The sequence below is a fragment of the Bombina bombina genome, chromosome 4 (genome assembly GCF_027579735.1).
Source record: "Bombina bombina isolate aBomBom1 chromosome 4, aBomBom1.pri, whole genome shotgun sequence".
Lineage (NCBI taxonomy): Eukaryota > Metazoa > Chordata > Amphibia > Anura > Bombinatoridae > Bombina > Bombina bombina.
Genome location: NC_069502.1, coordinates 46201887 through 46228547, shown reverse-complemented (window position 1 = coordinate 46228547; position 26661 = coordinate 46201887). Strand labels below are relative to the sequence as shown.

Genomic DNA, 26661 nt, shown 5'->3' with positions numbered 1-26661 from the left:
TCTCTTACATGCCCATAGCAGCCACCCAAAACAGGTATTCAAGTCAGTCTTGAAGGGCCAGTTCACCAGGGTTAAGAGGAATTGTACCCGGGATAGTGAACATTTCAAGCACGAAACTGAACTCGTTACTAAGTTTCAAGAGAGAGGGTACCATAGACAGGATATATGTAGGGCCCGGGAGGAAGTAACGGCCATAAACAGGGCCACCCTACTCAGTGAGAAACAACCTGTATGTGACACTAAATCTGAACAGCTTACGTTTGTTACTCAGTTCAGTAGGCAATACTATCAGGTGTGCAACATTATACGTAAGCATATGACATTGCTGAATACTGATGATGAACTTGCACATATTGCCACACAGAATGTGAGGTTTGCCTTCAGAAGAGGCAAAACCATAGGCAATTATGTAGCCCCCACACAATTGAAACAAGATTAAACAAATACATCCTCTTGGTTAAGGTATAAAGGGGTTTACAAGTGCAGTTTTAGTAGCTGCATAGCGTGTGGACATGTAAAATTGGGCAATATATTTAGGAGTGCATACACAGGTGAGACATTTGCACACAGGGCGCTCTTCAATTGTAGGTCCACATATGCAGTTTATCTCCTCAGCTGCGACACATGTGACATTCAATACACTGGTCAAACGTCTCGACAAGTCAGAACCAGGATAAGGGAACATATAAATGATATCAAGCAAGGCAAACTCACTACCCCCCTAGTGAACCACTTCAAGATAAAACATAATAAAGATCCAGGGACATTGTCATGGACAATTATCGAAGTGGTAAATACACATAATAGGGGAGGTGATAGGGAGAATTTGCTCCTGAAAAGGGAGGTGTTTTGGATACACAGGCTGCACACCAGGGTGCCCAATGGGCTTAATTCTGAATATGACCTAATTAACTTCTGGTGTTAGCCTGTGTATTCGCAATAAAACACCAAATGCTGTGACATATGTACAAGTATATCTATTGATACATTTTTCCTTTCCCCTAAGTAACTAATCACTTGGGTTAGCAAATGAATTAATATAGGAATACTACATAGATATATAACTCACCCTTGTCCTGTTTTCATAGCACACGGTTAGCTTTTGCAGTATTGGATGTTAGCATACCTCATCCAATGCACCCTAGTATATGGGTATTAGAGCAATAGGGTTACATACACAAATGCTAACATGTATAAGCTGATGATAATAATCTCTGGTGCCTCCAGTATTGTGTGTATATAGGTTTGTATTTGTGTATTTTTATTTTTATTATTCATCTTTCTTTTTTGCATTTTTTCTACTGTTTCATTCACATATACATGACTAGGAATGTTTTGTGAATGACACTATTAATATTACATTTATTTGGTTTGCTCATAATGTACAATAATCTTTGCACAAAGTGGATAGTATGGTTTTACATCCTAAATTAGGGCAGGTGTATAATATATAGGTGGAGGTGGGTGTCACCCACGTAGCACATGAGTTTTTTAACCTATCACAGGTGATCTGTGTCTTTAAATAAGTAATTAGGCTTACACCCTTTAGCTACGATTACGGCATTTGCCGAAACATGTCAGCACCAGGGTACGTGGGGTACCGCCTTTCCACCTTTGCCCCAGAGGTTTAAGCTTTAACCGAAGTGTCTCCTGTTGTGTTTTATTACCTTAATAAAGGAAGTTTTTGCTTGTGAAACTACCCGGTGCCTCTTCTCGTTTTTGTTATTGCACCCATTATTGTAACTGCAGCTTACGACCATTTTATCCTCCATTCTGGCTACAAGTGACACTAACCTATCAGATCCTGACACTCCTGGTCCCATAATGCATTTAAATAACAAAACCTTGTGATCCTACAAAAAGGACGTATTAGCTGTTTGTACGTGGAGAAGCTTTAGCTGCCATTACTGGTCAATGTGACAGGCAGATTTCATGCAGATAACCTTTATGCTAGAGAACGTAACAAGTCCTTACTGTGCTGCTGACTGTAGAAACCTTGCACAAGCGTTTCTTAAGCAGATCCATCACCTGCAAACAAAAAGCACTCATTAGTCACTAAGAAATAGTTTATGGAAGTTGCATGTTGAATTTGGCACAAAGAAGGACGTTTTTAGGGGTCAATTTATTAATGTGCGAGCGGACATGATACGATGTAGCGTATCATGTCTGCTGCACATCGATAAATGCCTACAGCATACGCTCTTGGCATTTATCATTGCACCAGCAGTTCTTGTGGACTGTGGCCGGACTGTTAGCCGATGGACATTTGGCAGAAGGACATTTGGCCGACGGATAATAATCCGACACACAAGTGGCTGTCAGATAACAGTCCGGCCACGAGATAGGTTGATAGATAGATAGATTAGATAGATAAAAAGATGCAATAGATAGATTTGATAGATAGATAAATAGATAGATTCGATAGATAGATAATTTCACAGACAGAGAATTACAAGACATGCGGGCTGGGACCCATGGTTAGGTTTCCAGAGGCGGTTGCCACGTCCGAGGCCCTGATTAGAACAGAGCACTCCGGAGCGTATCGGCATTCTGCCCGTTGGCATTTTGTCAGAGCACCCTTGAGAACTGCTGGTGCAATACCGCCCCCTGCATATTCGCGGCCAATCGGCCAATAGCAGGGGGGGTGTCAGTCAACCCGATCGCCACAGAGCAGGTGGACATGTTATGGAGCAGCAGTCTTTAGACCACTGCTTTATAACTTCTGTTTCCGGCTCACTGGAAACACAGGGCATCAAGCTCAATATGGAGCTTGATAAATTGACCCCATATACGCAACCGTTAACAAAACAGGAAATTAAAAAAACAAACTTAAAAAAAATAGTAAAATAGCTGTGTAAGGAGCTTATGTAAAAGTATCAGTTAGATGACACTGTCAGTAATGAAGTATTATAAATAAAGTTGTTTTTATATCTCTCTCAGACACAGCTGTTTGCGTTTTTAGGATAGAAATCTCTTGCACCCCAAGGATACACTTTTGCACCAAGACATTGAAACCTGTGGTGATGCCACAATTAACGTTTGTGTTTGCTATTCTTAAACACAAAACATCTGCAAAAGAACAGGATATCCATTCCCCTGTACATTTTGTGACTAGCTGTACAAAGAGTACATAATGCAGAATATAAACTAAAGGGGGGTTGCTGGGTTTACTACAAGTCTTGTCACCTGACCAGTTAGGGAGGAGCCTCTCTAAGAGTAGATCAGCTAGGCAGTTGCTTACACCGTGTACTGAGAAATCCAGGAATGGACATCTGTTCCTGCCTATCTGATACTTCCTCAGCCATAACTTAGTCAATTATGGACAAATAGGACTAGGGGATCAACTGGATCACATCATTAGTCACACAGAAGGTTACAGCTGGGAACATTGTTATAAAGCAGTTGTTACCTTTTTATCCAAGAGACAAGCGAACAGTAGAATGAAGAAGCCCTGTGAAGTGAAAGTGCAAAAGAGTTATATGGAATGATGTATATTAAATACTGTAATAAGTATACAACTAAATCACAGAGTAATTTGCACATTAAGGGGCATATTTATCAAGCTAATTATGGAGCTTGATGCCTTGGAGCTTGAATACGATCGTGTTGATTGACACCCCCTGCTAGCGGCCGCAAATCTGCAGGGGGCGGCATTGCACCAGCAGTTCACACGAACTGCTGGTGCAATACTGAATGCCGAGAGCGTATTGCTCTCCGCATTCAACGATGTCTGTCGTGTTGCTGATTGGTAGCTAAATGTAGCCACCAATCAGCAAGTGCTATCCAGCTTTTCCCATGCTATCCTTTACCTAGATAGGTGTCTAGAGCACTACATGGCAGGAAATAGTGCTGCCCTCTAGTGCTCTTGGAAATGGATGACATTCTTGCAAAACTGCTTGGGTTTCATATCCCTTTAAAGGAACATGGAAGTCAAATATTTTTTCTTTTATGATAGAGCTTCAATTAAATAAAAACATCAATTTACTTTTATTACCTATCTCTTTCTTTCCATGGCCCTGATGATCAAAGATTCTCCTGCTGAATTCTATGCCACAGAACAAAAATAGACTCCAATAAAGCTCTCAGATGAGATGATAAAAAATGATCCTCCAGCACTGCTAGATATCACACAAGATTCTAGACAGGCAGTTTTTGCTACACTTGTCTAAGGGGTGTTCCCTGTTTTTCTGTATGTGAAGGAGAGATAAGCCCAGGGCTATATATGACATGAGAGTTCTGCTGCATTTACACTTTGTGCTTTGTATTTTATATTACTTTACACAATAGATTGGGACTCTTCAGTTTTACTACATTTGAGCTTTGCACTTTCTATTTCGTAAAAGTATAGCAAAATCTGCCCATGAATCTTGAGGGATCTTGCTGGAGGAAAATTTTAGACCATCTCATTTAAGCAGAGAGCTATAGATCATCAGGCCTTGTTAGAACTCTTTTCCATGAGAACATGCTGAGGTAGGCTCAGGATCATGCCCGTGTATTAAGCACTAAGGGCTAGATTGCCAGTGCCAGTTAACACACGTATTACAAGTTGAAACTAAAATATACATTTATATTTACAATATGCTACCATTGCTACGCTACTTAGCCCTTTCTCTGCGCTTAGGTTCTGGAGCCTATGGAAGCGCGCTCTCATGAACGCAATGCTTCCTAGCAATGTGAATGCGAGCTCATGTTAGCATTGCTGTCAACTTGCAATACAAGGGCATATTAGAGTGTGCTGGTATTACTCAGTGGAGCGCAAATAGCACTTTTGTGATCTTGTAATCTGACCCTAAGATGGGCAAAATAACACAGACACTGGACAGAGGAAGACTGGTAAAAAAAAGTGTTATGGACAGATGAATCTTACAATGTTATTTACATAGCAGAATATGTTTTAAGTATTTTTAAATAGATATTCCCATATATATATGTATGCAAATTAATATGACCCTGGGGAAGTCTCCCTATGGGGGATGGGGGAAACCAGACGTGGACTCCTTGCCCAGTGTGCTTAGAGGAATGTGGCTGCACCTCACTGACGAGGCCCATAGGAGGCCGAAACGATCGTCTGGGGTTGTCATGTTCCTTGTTCAGAGGAGAATTGCCTGGTATTTCGGGGCTGGACTGACCTTACTTGGCGGGATCAGACGAATATACTTCAGGAAAGTTTTCTTCTGTGAAAAGCACACTGGTCTAAAAGAGGCTGCTTCCGGGTGGTAAATCGCCATAGAACAAGCCATTGAGCTGTTGTTCGTTCCTGGTAGAGCGCTTCTTTCTTTGTATGCAAATTATTATGACCCTGTGGAAGTCTCCCTATGGGTGATGGGGGAAACCAGACGTGGACTCCTTGCCCAGTGTGCTTAGAGGAATGTGGCTGCACCTCACTGACGAGGCCCATAGGAGGCCGAAACCATCAGCTGGGGTTGTCATGTTCCTTGTTCAGAGGAGAATTGCCTGGTATTTCTGGGCTGGACTGACCTTACTTGGCGGGATCAGACTGATATACTTCAGGAAAGTTTTCTTCTGTGAAAAGCACACTGGTCTAAAAGAGGCTGCTTCCGGGTGGTAAATCGCCATAGAACAAGCCATTGAGCTGTTGTTCGGTCCTGGTAGAGCGCTTCTCTCTTTGTATGCAAATTATTATGACCCTGGGGAAGTCTCCCTATAGGTGATGGGGGAAACCAGACGTGGACTCCTTGCCCAGTGTGCTTAGAGGAATGTGGCTGCACCTCACTGACGAGGCCCATAGGAGGCCGAAACGATCGTCTGGGGTATTCATGTTCCTTGTTCAGAGGAGAATTGCCTGGTATTTCGGGGCTGGACTGACCTTACTTGGCGGGATCAGACTGATTTACTACAGGAAAGTTTTCCTCTATGAAAAGCACACTGGTCTAAAAGAGGCTGCTTCCGGGTGGTAAATCGCCATAGAACAAGCCACTGAGCTGTTGTTCGTTCCTGGTAGAGCGCTTCTCTCTTTGTATGCATATATATATATATACACTATGGGGCCTATTTATGAAATGTCTGTCCGACATGATCAATACGCTCTCCGCATTCAGCATTGCACCAGTAGCTCTGGTGAACTGCTGGTGCAACGCCGCCCCTTGGCCGCTAGCAGCGGGTGTCTCCTCAGAGCAGGCGGACAGGTTATGGAGCAGCGGTCTTTAGACCGCTGCTTCATAACTGGTGTTTCTGGCGAGTATGAAGGCTCGGCAAAAACACGGCACTTTAAGCTCCATATATATACAGTATATACATATATATGTATAAATAAATATTTGTTTAAAAACATCAGATATATGTAGAAATATTTAATTATAAATAGAACAAATTCAGTTATGTTAAGAACAATGGAATATAAAATATTCATATTTTCATGTCGGGTTTGCGCAATTGAGAATATGTTATGGTGCTTGCACGAGAGTGGGGTGCTTTTTTCCACTTTTTTTCTCCATTGACTTCTATGGGGGTATACGTGAACGCGCATGTGATATTCTAAGTTCCAATTTTTGCGTTAGTTGGGTTACCACTAGAGCAAAAAAAAGTTGTTTTTCAACTTGTAATACAAGCGCAACCTGACTAGCGCAAACATTTTAATTCTAGCAGAGTTTTTGCTATAACGCTCCACTTGTAATCTAGCCCATAATATTTACAGTAAATACACAGTATAACTCTATTAAATATGAATATTGCATAAATATGCTTTTTCCTGTTTTTGTCTACTTGATTGAAAAGTACTCCAATGCACTTATATATTTGTCTATATATGTGTACATATGTATTTATCGCCTAGATTTAGAGTTTTGCGGCCAAAGGGGTGCGTTAGCTACGCGTGCTTTTTTCTGGCCGCACCTTTTAAATACCGCTGGTATTTAGAGTTCACAGAAGGGCTGCGTTAGGCTCCAAAAAAGGAGCGTATAGCATATTTACCGCAGCTGCAACTCTCGATACCAGCGGTGCTTACGGACGCGGCCAGCTTCAAAAACATGCTCGTGCACGATTCCCCCATAGGAAACAATGGGGCTGTTTGAGCTGAAAAAAAAACTAACACCTGCAAAAAAGCAGCGTTCGGCTCCTAACGCAGCCCCATTGTTTCCTATGGGGAAACACTTCCTAAGTCTGCACCTAACACCCTAACATGAACCCCGAGTCTAAACACCCCTAACCTTACACTTATTAACCCCTAATCTGCCGCCCCCGCTATCGCTGACCCCTGCATTTTATTATTAACCCCTAATCTGCCGCTCCGTACACCGCCGCAACCTACATTATACCTATGTACCCCTAATCTGCTGCCCCTAACACCGCCGACTCCTATATTATATTTATTAACCCCTAATCTGCCCCCCACAACGTCGCCGCCAGCTACCTAAATAATTAACCCCTAATCTGCCGATCGCACCTCACCGCTACTATAATAAAGTTATTAACCCCTAATCCGCCTCACTCCCGCCTCAATAACCCTATAAGAAATAGTATTAACCCCTAATCTGCCCTCCCTAACATCGCCGACACCTAACTTAAATTATTAACCCCTAATCTGCCGATCGCACCTCACCGGTACTATAATAAATGGATTAACCCCTAAAGCTAAGTCTAACCCTAACACTAACAGCCCCCTAAGTTAAAAAAAAATTAACTCTTATTAAATAAATTATTCCTATTTAAAGCTAAATACTTACCTGTAAAATAAACCCTAATATAGCTACAATATAACGAATAATTATATTGTAGCTATTTTAGGATTAATATTTATTTTACAGGCAACTTTGTATTTATTTTAACCAGGTACAATAGCTATTAAATAGTTAAGAACTATTTAATAGCTAAAATAGTTAAAATAATTACAAAATTACCTGTAAAATAAATCCTAACCTAAGTTACTATTAAACCTAACACTACACTATCAATAAATTAATTAAATACAATACCTACAAATAACTACAATTAAATAAACTAACTAAAGTACAAAAAAATAAAAAAAAGAACTAAGTTACAAAAAATATTTTTTTTTTTACAAACATTAGAAAAATATTACAACAATTTTAAACTAATTACACCTACTCTAAGCCCCCTAATAAAATAACAAAGACCCCCAAAATAAAAAAATGCCCTACCCTATTCTAAATTTAAAAAGTTCAAAGCTCTATTACCTTACCAGCCCTGAAAAGGGCCATTTGCGGGGCATGCCCCAAATAATTCAGCTCTTTTGCCTGTAAAAAAAACATACAATACCCCTCCCCCCCAACATTACAACCCACCACCCACATACCCCTAATCTAACCCAAACCCCCCTTAAATAAACCTAACACTAAGCCCCTGAAGATCTTCCTACCTTATCTTCACCATGCCAGGTTCACCGATCCGTCCTCCGAAGTCTTGATCCAAGCCCAAGCGGGGGCTGGCGATCCATAATCCGGCTGAAGTCTTCTATCAAGCGGCGGCTGAAGAGGTCCAGAAGAGGCTCCAAAGTCTTCATCCTATCCGGGAAGAAGAGGAGATCCGGACCGGCAACCATCTTGATCCAAGCGGCATCTTCTATCTTCATCCGATGACGAACGGCTCCATCTTGAAGACCTCCAGCGCGGATCCATCTTCTTCTTCCGACGTCCAACTGAAGAATGAAGGTTCCTTTAAGGGACGTCATCCAAGATGGCGTCCCTTGAATTCCGATTGGCTGATAGGATTCTATCAGCCAATCGGAATTAAGGTAGGAAAATTCTGATTGGCTGATGGAATCAGCCAATCAGATTCAAGTTCAATCCGATTGGCTGATTGGATCAGCCAATCAGATTGAGCTCGCATTCTATTGGCTGATCGGAACAGCCAATAGAATGCAAGCTCAATCTGATTGGCTGATCGGATCAGCCAATCGGATTGAACTTGATTCTGATTGGCTGATTCCATCAGCCAATCAGAATTTTCCTACCTTAATTCCGATTGGCTGCTAGAATCCTATCAGCCAATCGGAATTCGAGGGACACCATCTTGGATGACATCCCTTAAAGGAACCGTCATTCGTCGGGAAGTCGTTGGTGAAGATGGATGTTCCGCGTCGGCGGGATGAACATGGATCCGGAAGAAAGAAGATTGAAGATGCCGCTTGATAGAAGACTTCAGCCCGATCATGGACCTCTTCAGCTCCCGCTTGGATGAAGACTTCAGTCGGATCATGGACATCTTCAGCCCCCCACTTGGGCTTGGATCAAGACATCGGAGGAGCTCTTCTGGATCGATCAGTGAACCCGGCGTGGTGAAGATAAGGTAGGATGATCTTCAAGGGCTTAGTGTTAGGTTTATTTAAGGGGGGTTTGGGTTAGATTAGGGGTATGTGGGTGGTGGGTTGTAATGTTGGGGGGGTTGTATTTTTCTTTTACAGGCAAAAGAGCTGAATTCTTTGGGGCATGCCCCACAAAAGGTCCTTTTAAGGGCTGGTAAGGCAAAAGAGCTTTGAACTTTTTTTAATTTAGAATAGGGTAGGGCATTTTTTTATTTTGGGGGGCTTTGTTATTTTATTAGGGGGCTTAGAGTAGGTGTAATTAGTTTAAAATTGTTGTAATATTTTTCTAATGTTTGTAAATATTTTTTTATTTTTTGTAACTTAGTTATTTTTTATTTTTTGTACTTTAGTTAGTTTATTTAAATTTATTTATTTGTAGGTATTGTATTTAATTAATTTATTGATAGTGTAGTGTTAGGTTTAATTGTAGGTAATTGTAGGTATTTTATTTAATTTATTTATTGATAGTGTAGTGTTAGGTTTAATTGTAACTTAGGTTAGGATTTATTTTACAGGTAATTTTGTAATTATTTTAACTAGGTAACTATTAAATAGTTATTAACTATTTAATAGCTATTGTACCTGGTTAAAATAATTACAAAGTTACCTGTAAAATAAATATAAATCCTAAAATAGCTACAATGTAATTATAATTTATATTGTAGCTATATTAGGGTTTATTTTACAGGTAAGTATTTAGCTTTAAATAGGAATAATTTATTTAATAATAGTTAATTTATTTTGTTAGATTTAAATTATATTTAAGATAGGGGGGTGTTAGGGTTAGGGTTAGAATTAGCTTTAGGGGTTAAAAAATGTATTAGAGTAGCGGTGAGCTCCGGTCGGCAGATTAGGGGTTAATGCTTGAAGTTAGGTGTTGGCGATGTTAGGGAGGGCAGATTAGGGGTTAATACTATTTATTATAGGGTTATTGAGGCGGGAGTGAGGCGGATTAGGGGTTAATAACTTTATTATAATAGCGGCGCGGTCCGGTCGGCAGATTAGGGGTTAATAAGTGTAGGCAGGTGGAGGCGACATTGAGGGGGGCAGATTAGGGGTTAATAAATATAATATAGGGGTCAGCGGTGTTAGGGGCAGCAGATTAGGGGTACATAGGGATAATGTAGCTTGCGGCGGCGTGCGGACGGCAGATTAGGGGTTAAAAAATTTAATTATAGTGGCGGCGTTGTGGGGGGGCCTCGGTTTAGGGGTGCATAGGTAGTTTATGGGTGATAGTGTACTTTAGAGCACAGTAGTTAAGAGGTTTATAAACCGGCGTTAGCCCAGAAAGCTCTTAACTACTGACTTTTTTTTGCGGCTGGAGTTTTGTCGTTAGATTTCTAACGCTCACTTCAGCCACGACTCTAAATACTGGCGTTAGGAAGATCCCATTGAAAAGATAGGATACGCAAATGGCATAGGGGGATCTGCGGTATGGAAAAGTCGCGGCTGCAAAGTGAGCGTTAGACCCTTTCCTGACTGACTCTAAATACCAGCGGGCGGTAAAAACCAGCGTTAGGAGCCTCTAACGCTGGTTTTGACGGCTACCGCCCAACTCTAAATCTAGCCGTATATGTGTATATACAGTATGTCTGTAAATACATATATACACATATAAATACATATGTACACACACATATATACACATATAAATACATACAGTATGTACGTACACACACATATATGTATATATATATATATATATATACAGTATATATATATATATATATATATATATATATATATATATATATATATACGTATGTGTATGCATTACTTTGTTAAAAACCTTTGCCTGCCTTTTTTCCCTAAAATATGAAACTTCATATCTTTGAGACCATGGGGCCGATTTACCAAGCAGTCAATCGGCCCCAAAGCATCTGTTTCCGCGTGAGCCTTCAGTCGGTTTTAAGACTGTTGCTCCTTAACTTGTCCGCTGCCTCTGAGGCTGAGGACATCAATGCGCCCGATCTCATACGATCAGGTTAATTGACACCCCCTGCAGGGGGCGGCATTGCACAAGCAGTTCACCAGAACTGCTTGTGCAATAGTGATGTGCGGCGGACATGATCGCTACAGTGGATCATGTCCGTCTGCACAATGGTAAATCTACCCCTTTATATCTTTTTTTTAATGCAATAATTGTTTTAAATAATTTTTATTAGTGTTACTATGAATGTAACTTACTTTGTAATGTATTTTTGAAGTGTTTTGTGCAACTTTTTATTCAAACCTAACAGTAAACCAAAGCTCTGAGGTCGCAGTAATAATTCTGATTTAAATTGAAATTTCACTCACGCATTCGCATTTACTTTCAACTTGTAATACGGGTGGAATTTAACTTCCACCTCGAAAACACGATATCGCTTGTACGCAAACGATAGCACTCCCCTCGTAATCTAGCCTATAGATGGCATTTATACATCTTTTAATTAGTGTAGACCACATCACTTACCTGAAGGGGATTGAGTAATACAAACAAGTAGTGTAGTGCTATCAAATTCTCGCCATCTCTGAGAAGGGGAATCCCAATGGCCCATGTCAGACCAAACTGGGGAGTACAGAAGACCACCGCTTTCACCAGTTTTTTAACAACTTCTTCATCCTCATTTTTACTTTCAGAAATAGATGGTCTGAGGAGTTTACTGATGACAACAGCGAGTGCAAGGAAATTTACAGCCATAGCAATAATTGTTGGGACAATGAAAGCCATGGAAGCCCCCGACTGACTATTCAAGAAACAGGCATTTTCCTTCCTATACATATTAGCTGGAGAGTAAACCAGGAAAGTTGTGACAGCTATTGCGATGGGGCAAATGTACCCTAAGACAACTGAAAGGCTGGCAAATTCTTTTTTGGTGACATGGTGGAAAACAAACACCAGCCGGCTAACTAGAAAAAGGCTTTGAACCAAAGTCCAGCAGAAGTAAGCTACAAGGGAAAAATGTGTGCAGAAGGTAAACACAAGACACAGAATTTCTTGTAATTTGGGTGTAACAAAATCTGATGCTATGAATGAGACATTGCTTAGTAGTAGAAAAAGAGACATATTCAGTAGTGCAATGTGTCTGTATGAGGCCATGGGGTTTTTGGCATGCCTGAGAAGAATCCCTTGTAATGAAATGCAAATGACAAGAGAGAGGATGGAGATGCCAAGTCCAATTTTAGTTATATAATCCAAGACCTTATCATTCATTGTGTCTTCTGGTATAGAGCTTGACATTAGGACAGAGAAAGAAGTAAGATGACTGCAAAAACATTGTGTGACCCCATTTTGGACTTGTGTTGTGCATCCTTCAGAAGACCATTTATTTAAAAGGAAATCCCAAAAGACACAAATGGCTGTTTGGTCACACAGTCCACTTGTGCATTTAAAAGTCATGTTGATATAAGCAGAACTGTATTTATTATTATTCAGGAGAATAACTTTAGTCATTATATCACTTGCCAAGTAGGTGTTGATTGTTTTTACTTTGTTGTCATATTGATTGGGAAAACTTGTATTTTGTGGTCTGTAGGACATTGACAAAACATTTATAAGGCAACCAGGAGGAAAATCCTGATTTGTATCTTTAGGTGGCAATGATATTGTTGCCCCCATGCCAGCCTCAAGAATAGTCTCCTTTTTTATATCACTACAGGAGGAGGCCAAAAGCTGAAATTCTATATTCTGGTATGAGACATTAAAGGGCTGAGTGGTGACATTCATGTTTGCAAAAATGTTCTCAAGAAGTTCCAACACCTGGGGACCTATTTCATTCCGTTTATTCTGTACATAAATTGAGGAGGCATAGTTGAAAAGCTGATCAGAAATGTAAAGAACTTTCTGTGGAGGGAAAAAGAAGATACCAATGTTAATGTGGTTGTATTCAGAGGAAAAAAGAGAAACCTTGTACATGTGATAGCAACTTTGGTGTTTAATAACAAACACAATGCAAAATATAACATTACAATGGAATTTGCAATGATGGACTTACAATATGAAATCAAATCATAACATTAAAAACTGATAGTAAAGTAACTATAAACTGATATATATATAGTTTATCTGTAAAACATCAGTTGTGAGCAAACAGGTACCCAAGGAGCCTCTCAGAAAATGACTTTCCCTGTTGTCTGCAACCTCTTCTCAGGAGCAAGAATGCCCTATTTACACTCTCTGATACCACTGATACTCTTTTTATTTTTTATCCCACAAAGCCCCTTTGCATGATCTTCAACCACATAACCACTTTTTCTATGAGAACAATATAAGGGTTCAAAGTACAGCATGGACCCTTTTTAAAACACAAGGCAGTATATATATGATGCTTTTAATAATACACTTTATGGGGGCGGAGCCAACTACCGATGCGGTAGGACGCATATACTGGGAGCTCCTGACTATGATTGTCTTTTAGGAGCCAATAAAGATTTTTTTTTTCTTTGGGGGGGGGGGGGGGTGTTGACAGTAGGAGATCTTCTAAGTGTGAACTTACAATGGAAACCATGCCTAATATCTCAAGACTAGAACTTCCGAGTGGTGCCTGACTTATGCTTTCTGGTAGGGCCACGAGGGTGCTGAGTATAGACGCCATTATCAAGGCTAATGCTACTGTGGAACAGGACGCTGCAATCCTTGAGGCCTAGAAAACTGTGTAAAGCCACCAGAATACCAACTAACTATGGCTGAAAAGACGTACAATGCACTTAAAGGGACACTCAGGTCAAATTAAATTTTCACGATTTAGATACAGCATGTCATTTTAAACAACTTTCCAATTTACTTCCATTACAAAAAATGTGCACAGTCTTTTATATTTACACTTTTTGAGTCACCAGCTCCTACTGAGCATGTGCAATAATTCACAGCATATACATATATGCATTTTTGATTGGCTGATTGCTATCACATGGTACAGGGGGAGTGGAAATATACATAACTGAAATTTGTTAGAAAAAAATCTGCTATTCATTTGAAATTCAGAGTAAATGCTATTGTATTGTCTTGTTATCTTGCATTTGTTGATTATGCAAATATACTGTGTTTAGTGGTCCTTTAAGGAGCTTCTATCTGCACACTTTATGTGTCTAGAGGAGGTGGTGACAGAAGCTCTGCGCCACTATACGCACAACATCCCAATTGAGGAGGAAAAAACCTTATGGAAAGCTAAACAATGGAATTTCAAGCAGCTCTTATTTTCTCAGAGACCAAGCCTATCAGAAGTACCCAGCTCTGATGAATGGACAAGCACAGGGATCACATTTAGACCATCTCCCTTAAACCTCACTGTGTTGCAGTCACAGCGGTGTGCATTAGTAAGTGAGAAGCCTGAAGGGGAGATACAGATAGGAGACTCTATCTTACAACGACCAGTGACTACTTATGACACGACTATCTGGATATACAAAGTCCTTTTATAAATTCCCAGACCGATGTTCAGCTGGACGCAGCAACACCTTTGGATCTGGTACCCCCAGAGGAAGCAATGAAGCTAGACCCCAGTGTGAGGCGCCCGATCATGGTGGGAATAGTGGACTATTCTACAGCAGATGAGAGTACTGGGACTTTTATGTACGGACTGGGGGCTCAACAACAATACCCATGTCCAGTGGCAAAGACCCATAAAGTAACTGGAAGACTGAATCCTAGTGTCCATATCGGTGTGGGGTAAAGATGACAGAGCCACCAGGACAGTCTCCGGAAACATTAGTGCTTATTACTACCCACTAGTTACAAAGATTTAATGTTGTTTAAAACCTGTAGTTTGGACATTTACACTGTGTTATTAATGTTAAGTTCTTTCAGTGGGTCTGTTTACTATATGCATTCTTACTGTGGTATTTAGAGACTGCCTATACTCTCACGGGCTATTAAAATGGACATCATATTTTTGAGATATTGCCTGCATAAGCCTTTATGTAATCACTCATAGATTGAATTACATTCCACCCCAGAAGAGGTCTGCAGAGTCTTCTGATATTTGTTAACACCTGGCTGACCTATATTTATTTTTTAAGGATTAGTGTGGGCTAGACTGGATGACTAAGTTAGTTAGAAGAGGTCTTCCTACCAAGGCCCTAGTTTGATTTATCTAACTGAATCTCTACCGGTTATTCCTTATAATCATTCCCCTTTTTTTTCTTGACCTGTGCAGTGCAATTGAATTACAGTCTGTGAAACTTGAGCACATGTTTTATATTATATAGAATTAGGTGAACGACATTACAGTTTTTGTAAAACTGATATACACCATTTCTCTTTCTATGTTATTTTTATTTAGGAGTTCTATATTTAAAATAGGTACATTGTTTAGCCCAGAATGTTTTAGCTATATCATATGAAAGGACATATTATAGCTCTATTACGCTAATCTGTCACCCAGGCTCCTTCTTATACATCTTAGCACAGCTGATTTACTGTTATTAGCTAACATTATGTGGCATGTATAGTTATTTATAGATAATACAAAAGGGTACATATATACTATACACTCCAATAGATTGGTTTTGCAATCCTATATATACCTTATTTTGGCAGAATTGTGAGTGATAAGACCAAAGTGGACCTAGTTATCAATTATCAGTTTATTCTTATTTGGGGCCTTACAATGTTTTGTTAAAATGTTAAAATGACATACCATATAAGTTCCAAATATTATGGGCATGTGGGGAACCTGGCAGCTGCCTATACATGTAGGAAAGGGGAATTTCCCATACCTTTTTATTAGACACAAGTTTTCTGGCTTTAAGTCCCTATTCATAAATAAGTTAGATGAATACAATGTCACCTTTAGAGTTTATCTGGTTTAAGTATAACATACCTGCCAATTATATTATTGCCCTGCATATGTATGAGTCCACGGATGATACTGCTACTTTAATATACTCATTTCTCATTAAGCCAAAATGTAGACAAAAGATGTATGTTTGTGTATTCTAAGCAGCTATTGTAGTGGTTGTAACGTAATAATCCAGCCTTAAAAAAAATAAAAAAAGTATTAGATATAATAATAATGGATCCAGTAGATGTGGTGAACCAGGTTGTTGTGCTGACACAAGGGGTGGATGCTTTGACTCAGACAATCATGGACTTACAGACTGATAATCAAACAGTCAAAGATTGTCTCAGAGACATTTATGCAGCTAGACCCAGTCCTACAGATGCTCAGCCTGAGCCCCAGGTGTCACTCCCAGAGAAATTCCATGGCAATAGATCTCTTTTTCAGAGAGTTTAAAAATGCATGTTTGCTGCACTTTGAATTGAGACCTGAAACTTATTCAAATGATAGATTCAAAGTTTTGACTATCATTTCATACTTAAGAGGTGAGCCACAGGCATGGGCAGACTCATACTATGATTCCCAAGATCCCATACTGCAGTGTTTTTCAACCAGTGTGCCGTGGCACACTAGTGTGCCGTGAGAGATCCTCAGGTGTGCCGCGGCAGACTGACAACAGTGCGGGGGTGTTTGTGAATGAATGTCAATATGTCATGTATAGTTTGTAGGAGGCATGACAGCACAGTACAGTGTGTGTGTATATATATATATATATATATATATATATATATACTGTATATATATATATCATGTAATAAGCTACAATGTGTGATTTTGTAAAATTTTGGGATGGTGGTGTGCCACAGGATTTTTTAATGTAAAAAAGTGTGCCACGGCAAAAAAAAGGTTGCAAATCACTGCCATACTGAACTCCCTTAATAACTTTCTAAAGGCAATGTCTGCCATTTATGATGATCCATTCAAACAAAACACAGCAGAAATTTCTTTAAGATCTCTGAAACAGGGTAGACATGTGGTTATGGATTATATTGCTCAATTCAAGTTATACATAAAGGATTCAGAATGGAATGAAATTTCATTAAAAAATCAATTTCGTCTCGGCCTATCAGATGACATCAAGGATGAATTGTCTTGTATTGGGATTCCAGATAATTTAGATGAACTATTTCCCTTATCCATTACCATAGATAGGCGTCTGAGGGATCGCCGTATGGAGAGAGCTGGTACTACCTCATCAAACAAAAGATGTACACCTACTCCATCTGTAGGAAAAGAGATAGAGACACCAATGGAAATTGGTTTCCTCAGAGGACCCCTGACTTCTCAGGAGAAAATTAGGAGACGTCTACAGAATCTATGTACAGTATGTACTGCGCCTCTAGTGATCATGATGACAAGTCTTGCCCTATACTGAAGAAAACAAAAGCTGATAGGATTACTCAATTCTCTCTAGCACTCTCCTCTGATGATAAACACAAACCTTACTTCATCTTGCCTTTCTCTTTACAGTGGGATCAGTACAGACTCAAAACGGAAGCCATAATTAATACTGGAGCTTGTGGTAACTACATTGATCAAGACTTTGTCTCCATAAATAAAATTCCTACATATACTAAACATTCTCCTGTGTCAGTTAATCTCATTGACGGAACCTTTCTTTCCTCAGGTCCTATCACCAAACAAACAGTGCCCCTCCTCATGTGCACTAAGTCCGGCCATAGAGAGATATTAAGTTTTGATGTGCTAACTTCTCCTATGTTTCCCATTATTCTAGGTATATCCTGGCTGGATATACACCAACCTACTTTCGTTTGGCAGGACAGAACCTTAAACTTACATTCTCATTACTGTAATACTACATGTTATCCTTTAGGAAATATATTGTTGATAACTAACACAGAACTTCTCTCCTTCTACTCTGACTTCACTGATGTTTTTAGCAAAACAGATGCAAAGAGTCTCCCTCCACATAGGCCATATGATTTCCCCATAGATCTGCTCCCTGGAGCTACCATTCCATATGGTCATATCTACCCCCTATCCAAACCTGAACTAGTGCATTTAAAAACCTATATTCAGGAGAATCTAGCCAAAGGATTTATAAGAACCTCTACATCCCCAACAGGGGCAGGTATTTTTTTGTAAAAAAAGACAACTCTCTCAGGCCTATAATAGATTATAGGGAATTAAACAAAAGGACCCGTAAAAAAACTCTATCTATTACCTTTAATTCTGGAGTTAATTGACAGGTTACATGGTGCAGAGGTCTTCACTAAATTGGATCTCAGGGGTGCCAATAACCTCATTAGATTTAGAGCCGGTGACGAATGGCTGACAGCTTTCCGTACACGTTAAGGTCTCTTCAAGTATACTGTTATGCCATTCGGTCTGTGTAATGCACCGGCCACATTCCAATGTTTTATCAATTACATTTTTAGAGACATTCTTGATGTTTTCATTGTTGTTTATTTAGATGACATTCTAATATTTTCCCCCACACAAGAACAACACATCGCCCATGTAAGGACTGTACTGGCTCGCTTACGCAAAAATAGACTTTTTGTGAAACTTGAAAAGTGCACTTTCAATGCCTCTGAAGTATCATTTTGGGGTTATCACATTTCAAAACATGTTATAGAGATGGAAAATACTAAGACTCTTGCTGTTACAAAATGGCCAATACCTAAGTCCAGAAAAGATGTTCAGAAGTTTTTGGGCTTCGCAAAGTTTTATCGCAAATTTATACACAATTTTGCAACCATCACTAAACCCCTGACTGACTTGACAAAACTCGACAAAAATTTCCACTGGTCTCAATCCTCTCAATTGGCTTTTGATCAACTCAAGTCTAGTTTTACCACTGCTCCAGAATAACAATTCCCGGACTCTAACCAACAGTTTATTCTAGAAGTTGATGCTTCATAATTCGCTATAGGGTCTATACTCTCACAAAAGAGATCCATTACGGAGACCATGCATCCTGTGGCATATTACTCAAGAGTAATGACAACAGCTGAGAGGAACTATCCAGTAGGCGAAAAGGAGCTTCTCGCAATCAAGTGTTCTTTTGAACATTGGCGACACCTCTTTAGAAGGTACATCTCATCCAGTTATAGTACTAACAGATCACAAGAACTTACAATATTTACAATCAAATAGAACCTTGCCATCATGACAATTATGCTGGAGTCTTTATTTTTCACATTTGGACTATGTCATTACCTACTGTCCAGGTAAAAAAATGGGAAGGCTGATGCCCTATCTAGAAGAGATTCCAGACCTCCCATTCATAATGGGCCCTCAACCGTTATTCCGAGAAGTAATTTCCTCTGCATGCTTATTAAACCTATCTCTGAAATGAGAAGCTTACAAGACCAGGATGTATCTAAACCTATACAACTACTAAAACCTAGTCTATTTCCATAACTGCCTCTACATACCTGCAAGCTTAAGTTCTGAAGTTTTAACTTCCAGCCATGATTCCCCTCTCACAGGACATTTGGGATCACAGAAAATTTTGGATCTACTGCAACAGTTTTATTGGTGGCCATCAATGTCTACTCATGTTAAGACTTAGGTCGCTCATTGCCCAGTGTGTTCCACATCAAAACCTTCCCATCAACGCCCAGTCGGCCTGTTGCAACCATATCCAGTCTCCAAATGTCCTTGGACAGATGTTTCTATGGATTTTATCATAGACCTCCCAAAATCCTGCTCATTCACTGCCATTTTTGTGGTTGTTGACATGTTTTCTAAAATGGCGCATTTTGTACCTCTCACTTCGATCCCAACTGCCAAACTGACCACAGAAATTTTCATCAGAGAGATAGTATGGCTCCATGGACTTCCCACTTCTGTTCTTAGTGATAGGGGAATGCAATTCACCTCTAGGTTTTGGAGAGAACTCTGTAAATCCCTTCCCATCTCTCAGAAACCAGCACTTCATACCACCCCCAGACCAAAGGTCAAACGGAGACGACCAATCAATGGATCAAACAATACCTCAGTTGTTACTGTTCACATCAACAAGATTGTTGGCCTACTTACCTTCCATTAGCCGAGTTCACCTACAATAAAGCAAAAAATTACACTACCTCACATAGTCCATTTTTTACGAATTATGGATTGCATCCCAGATAGGGTTGCCACCTTTTGCCCAGAAAATTCCTGGACACTTTTTAAGTGGGCGTGGAGAGGGTGTGGCTTGGGGCGTGGCTTCTAACAGCCTCAAATTCATTATGAAATCAATTTTTAGATATATATATCTAAAATCTATATATTATATATATATAATATATATATATTATATATATATATATATATATATATATATATAGATATATAGATATATAGATATATATAGATATATAATAAATATATATATTATATATAGATATATAATATATATATATATATATATATATATATATATATATATATATATACAAGTAGCCCTCAGTTTACGCTGGGGTTAGGTTCCAGAAGGAATGGTTGTAAATCGAAACCGTTGTAATTTGAAACCCAGTTTATAATGTAAGTCAATGGGAAGTGAGGAAGATAGGTTCCAGGCCCCTCTCAAAATTGTCATAAGTAACACCTAATACATTATTTTAAAAGCTTTGAAATGAAGACTTGAAATGCTATACAGCATTATAAACCTAATAAAATAATCACTCAACACAGAATATATAATTAAACTAAGTTAAATTAACAAAAACATTTGCTAAACAGCATTATAAACCTAATAAAATAATCACACAACACAGACTTCACTTGCATTTCTCTGCAAACAGTTCATTCTATGCATTCCAATCTGGACTGAGTTATAGACAGGAAGATATTGTTCCTTTGAAATCTGCTCTATAGCTCAGATGTGGTTTAACTGATTAATTTCAGATTGCTTGGCTTTACTGCAACACAAGCGGACAGCTCCACCTACTGGCTATTTTAATAAATGCACTGCTTCTCAATGCTTTTCAATAGCAGTCACATGACTGGAAAAAAAGGTTGTTATTCTGAAACGGTGTAAATTGAACCGTTGTAAAACGAGGGCCACCTGTATATATATATATAAAATATATATATAGATATATAATATATATATATATATATATATATATATAAACATGAAAGGGGAGCCAAGGCTAGAAAAAATTAGTTACATATTAACCTAAGTAACTTAACCCCTTAATGACCGGACCATTTTTCAATTTTCTTACCCTTAATGACAATGGCTATTTTTACATTTCTGCTGTGTTTGTGTTTAGCTGTAATTTTCCTCTTACTCATTTACTGTACCCACACATATTATATACCGTTTTTCTCGCCATTAAATGGACTTTCTAAAGATACCATTATTTTCATCATGTCTTATAATTTACTACAAAAAAAATAATAAAATATGAGGAAAAAATGGAAAAAAAACACACTTTTTCTAACTTTGACCCCCAAAATCTGTTACACATCTACAATCACCAAAAAACACCCATGCTAAATAGTTTCTAAATTTTGTCCTGAGTTTAGAAATACCCAATGTTTACATGTTCTTTGCTTTTTTTGCAAGTTATAGGGCCATAAATACAAGAAGCACTTTGCTATTTCAAAACCACTTTTTTTCAAAATTAGCGCTAGTTACATTGGAACCCTGATATCTGTCAGGAATACCTGAATATCCCTTGACATGTATATATTTTTTGTTAGAAGACAACCCAAAGTATTGATCTAGGCACATTTTGGTATATTTTATGCCACCATTTCACCGCCAAATGCGAGCAAATAAAAAAAAAAACTTTACATTTTTCACAATTTTAGGTTTCTCACTGAAATTATTTACAAACAGCTTGTGCTATTATGGCACAAATTGTTGTAAAAGCTTCTTTGGGATCCCCTTTGTTCAGAAATAGCAGACTTATATGGCTTTGGCACTGATTTTTGGTAATTAGAAGGCCGCTAAATGCTGCTGCGCACCACACGTAAATTATGCCCAGCAGTGAAGGGGTTAATTAGGTAGGTTGTAGGGAGCTTGCAGGGTTAATTTTAGCTTTAGGGTAGAGATCAGCCTCCCACCTGACACATCCCACCCCCTGATCCCTCCCAAACAGCTCTCTTCCCTCCCCCACCCCACAAATGTCCCCGCCATCTTAAGTACTGGCAGAAAGTCTGCCAGTACTAAATAAAAGGAGTTTTTTTTTTTTTTTATAAAAAAAATAAAATATTTTAGCTGTGATGGACTCCTGCCTTAGCCCCAACCTCCATGATCCCCCCCCCCCTCAGCTCTCTAACCCTCTCCCCTATCTAATTGCGGCCATCTTGGGTACTGGCAGCTGTCTGCCAGTACCCAATTTGCCCCAAAAACAAGTGTTTTTTGTTATTTTGCTTTTTTTAATTTTTTTCTGTAGTGTAGCAGCCCCCACAATACCCCTATCCCCCTCCCAGATCCTTTTATATTATTTTAAAAAAATATATTTTTTCCCCCCCCCTCTTCCCTGCTCATTGGTGTCAGTGTCAGTGCCAGCTAATGCACGCGCGCGCGCGCACACATGCACGCGCGCGCGTGCCCCCCGCACGCTCCCGGCACCCGGCGTGCACATTGCACTTCTAGAAACCGGATGGCGGGTAGCGATGGGCCGCCCACCCGCCTCCCTGTTACGCTCCCACCCACCAATGAACTGGCACCATCGCTACCGGTGCAGAGAGGGCCACAGAGTGGCTCTCTCTGCATCGGAGTCTTCTAAATGGTATTGCAGGATGCCTCCATATGGAGGCATCACTGCAATACCCTGAGAGCTGCTGGAAGCGATTGCGATCGCTTCCAGCACTCTCTTAGACAACTGACGTACCAGGTACGTCCATTGTCATTAACTGTTAGTTAATGCATGACGTACCTGGTACGTCAGCTGTCACTAAAGGGTTAATTAGACTTAGGAAAAAACCTTATATGAAGGAATGAAGCGCAGACCCTTAAATTTATATATAAACTTAGTTTAAAGAAAGAAATTGTAGAAACTAAATAAGTGACCACACACAAGACAGGGATTTCAGCACTTCAAATTTATTTACCTATGGCTCAATGAACCTTAGCAAAATTAATATTTGGTTTTATTTACAGTGCAATCTTGATCATGCATACAAGATACAGGCTGAATGTCTGATAACAATATAGCCATTCGAGTGAACCAAACAAAACAAAAGTACACAGAGGCTGTTGCCTTAAGCCCTAAACATCAAACATAAATTGTATGATCAAATGCTAGTGTGTCTTATTACCTTAACAAAACAACACCTCCACTAGAGGATGGCTATGCATAATTGCACAAATCGGCCATCATAGTGATCCATGAGGATCTATGTTTGTGAAAAAACACTACTTCTACATAAAGGAATAGCCACAAGCAATACATTTTGCAAGAATATCAGGTTAAACAATACATGTATATGTATGCAAACACATAGGTAAAGCACTGCTCAGTATTGGTAAAGTGGACTAAGGGGTACTGCACAACACCTATTTCACCGGACACCACTATATTGGAATAGTAATAAGTGCCATGAAATTATAAATATGTAGTAGGATCTATGTGCAAATCCCAATAGCGAGTCCCAATATTACCAAATCATACACAGTGTGGCAATAAAAACAGATAGTGCAAACAACAAAAGTATCTCATGGCATATACAGAATATTCGCTATTGCTGGAGTTGTAAAAAAGTCCTGTATATATAAGGAAATCAGATGTAACAACAATGTCCGTTATGGAGCAATTGAAGTGTGAACACTGTAGGTCTTCCAAAGATAATATTACCAATTGGACATTTACCGTCCGAATATATGAGCTGTAGGCAGAGTTAATATGCCATAAAACAAGCTTTCACAGGGCTATTTCCGTCCCACCGTAAAGAACAACTCACAACTCCAGTGAAGACATCATATCAAGCACATGCTGCGATGGAGTATAGCGTGAAAATCACCATTACGCCAGATTGAAATCCTCTTTAGTTGTTGCAACACTGTAGCGGTCCGTAGTGTCTAGGGCAGAACAACCCGCTCTGTGTACGTCACTGCCGACGCGCGTTTCACCCCCCACATGACCACAACGTCATTGGGGTTTCCTCAGGGCAAACGGATAGTAGATTGAACATGCATCTGATTATTTACCGGTTTTGACTCACAATGATTGGTTGACCATTTTAAACTGATGGCCAATTATCAAGTCTGCCTTAATACAAGCCTCTCATAAGGAAAAGGTGAAATATTAGCTTGACAAAAAACAATGTCATTTTTCTACAAAAGTGCTAAATACACTGCATCTAACTTAAAATACGAATATATTACATTACAATTTTTCAAAAGGAAAAAAGAAAAGTGTTATTTATAGAATAAACACATTAAAATAATACTTTAAATGGTTCAAGCACTTTGCTATAAAACATAAAGGCTAGAAAAATAATTTAGTATATAATAAAGAACAAAAATACAACTTTCTGGTTTGATGTTTAATAGAAACCCACTTGCGAGCTAAAGGAGTACAACCTTTACACAATTAAAGAAAGGCAGCAAACTCGAATTTCTCATTGAGGCCTTTAGGAGCTACTGTCTGTAACTTATACATCCATGCTGTCTCCTTTTTCAAGAGGATATTATCAATATCACCTCCTCTAGCAAAAAGTGAACATGCCTCAATTCCTGTCACTTTAATGTCCAGAGGTGAAGAGTTATGGTGTGTTAAAAAGTGTAAAGCCACTCCACTTTTGATCTCTCCGTATTTAGTCGCTTTTATATCGTCCCTATGTTCAGTCACCCTATCTTTTAGCATATGTCTCGTTTTACCTACATAGAAGGCTGGACAACTACAGGATAATAGGTAAATAACATTCTCAGTTTTGCAGTTGATAAACTGCCTGATTGGAAAAGACTAAACACCTGTCGAGAAAGTCTTTGTGCGAACAACAAATTTACAAAGGACACAATGTCCACATTGAAAGCAACCTTTCACCTTTCTATGTTCTCCCAACCAATCTTTTGTATTGGGACTTTTTTATGACGAAGCTCTTAACCAGTTTATCTTTTAGGTTCGGAGCCCTCCTGGCGACTAATGAGGGTTTTTCCCCCACTATATTTACAATTCCTTCATCAGCTTGTAAAAATTGCCATTTATCTTTCAGGATTCCACAAATCCTTTCCCAGTGACAATTAAACTCAGTCACAAAACGTATCTTCTGATCACTCAATTTGACTAGAGTAAATCATCTCTATTCTCTTTCCTTGCTCTATTCATGGCATAATTTAGATTCCTTTTAGAGTATCCTCTATTTTCAAATCTGCTATACATTTCTTTAGCATGCATATTGAACTTTCCTAAGCTGGAACAATTTCTCCTTAAACGGAGAAATTGTCCAACTGGAATTCCACGTATCAAGGACTTTGGGTGGTGACTGGAGGCTTCCAAGGTATTATTAGTGGCTGTATCTTTCCAATAAATTTCGGTTGCTAGAGAGTTCCCTTCCTTTTTAATCTTGACATCCAGGAATGTAAGTTCATTCTCATTGAAGTCAAAAGTTAAAAAGATATTAAACTTATTTACATTTAGCACTCTAACAAATTCTTTCAAGGATTCCTCAGTTCCTCTCCATAGGAGAAAGACGTCATACACATAGCGTAACCAGATCAAAACATGATCCTCTAACCATTCTTGGAGATCCACAAAAACCACTGTACTCTCCCATAAACCTAGATGGAGGCAGGCATATGATGGAGCGCAAGTTGCCCCCATCGCTGTTCCTCTAATCTGTTTGTAGTATTTTTGGTTGAATAAGAAAACAATCGCCTAGATTTAGAGTTCTGCGTTAGCCGTCAAAACCAGCGTTAAGGGGTCCTAACGCTGGTTTTGGCCGCCCGCTGGTATTTAGAGTCAGTCAAGAAAGGGTCTAACGCTCACTTTCCAGCCGCGACTTTTCCATACCGCAGATCCCCTTACGCCAATTGCGTATCCTATCTTTTCAATGGGATCTTCCTTACGCCTGTATTTAGAGTCTTGGCTGAAGTGAGTGTTAGAACTCTAACGACAAAACTCCAGCCGCAGAAAAAAGTCAGGAGTTAAGAGCTTTATGGGCTAGCGCCGGTTTATAAAGCTCTTAACTACTGTGCTCTAAAGTACACTAACACCCATAAACTACCTATGTACCCCTAAACCTAGGTCCCCCCACATCGCCGCCACTCTAATAAATTTTTTTAACCCCTAATCTGCCGACCGCACACCGCCGCCACGTACATAATCCCTATGTACCCCTAATCTGCTGCCCCTAACATCGCCGACACCAACATAATATTTATTAACCCCTAATCTGCCCCCCCCAACGTCGCCGCTACTTTACCTACACTTATTAACCCCTAATCTGCCGACCAGACCTCGCCGCTACTCTAATAAATGTATTAACCCCTAAAGCTAAGTCTAACCCTAACCCTAACACCCCCCTAAGTTAAATATAATTTAAATCTAACAAAATAAATTATTTCTTATTAAATAAAGTAATCCTATTTAAAGCTAAATACTTACCTGTAAAATAAACCCTAATATAGCTACAATTTAACAAATAATTATA

At 39.3% G+C, this 26661-nt stretch overlaps 1 protein-coding gene across 1 annotated transcript in view; it reads right to left on the bottom strand.

Annotated features, from left to right (window-relative positions):
• Positions 1-26661, bottom strand: part of ADGRF3 (adhesion G protein-coupled receptor F3) — a 104086-nt gene that overhangs the window by 15591 nt on the left and 61834 nt on the right. Inside the window, exons 6-8 of the mRNA XM_053711001.1 lie at positions 11736-13106; positions 3410-3451; positions 1975-2028 (exon numbers count right to left, since the gene is read on the bottom strand). Coding sequence (XP_053566976.1) covers positions 1975-2028; positions 3410-3451; positions 11736-13106 — 1467 coding nt within the window. The remainder of the gene's footprint in view (positions 1-1974; positions 2029-3409; positions 3452-11735; positions 13107-26661) is intronic.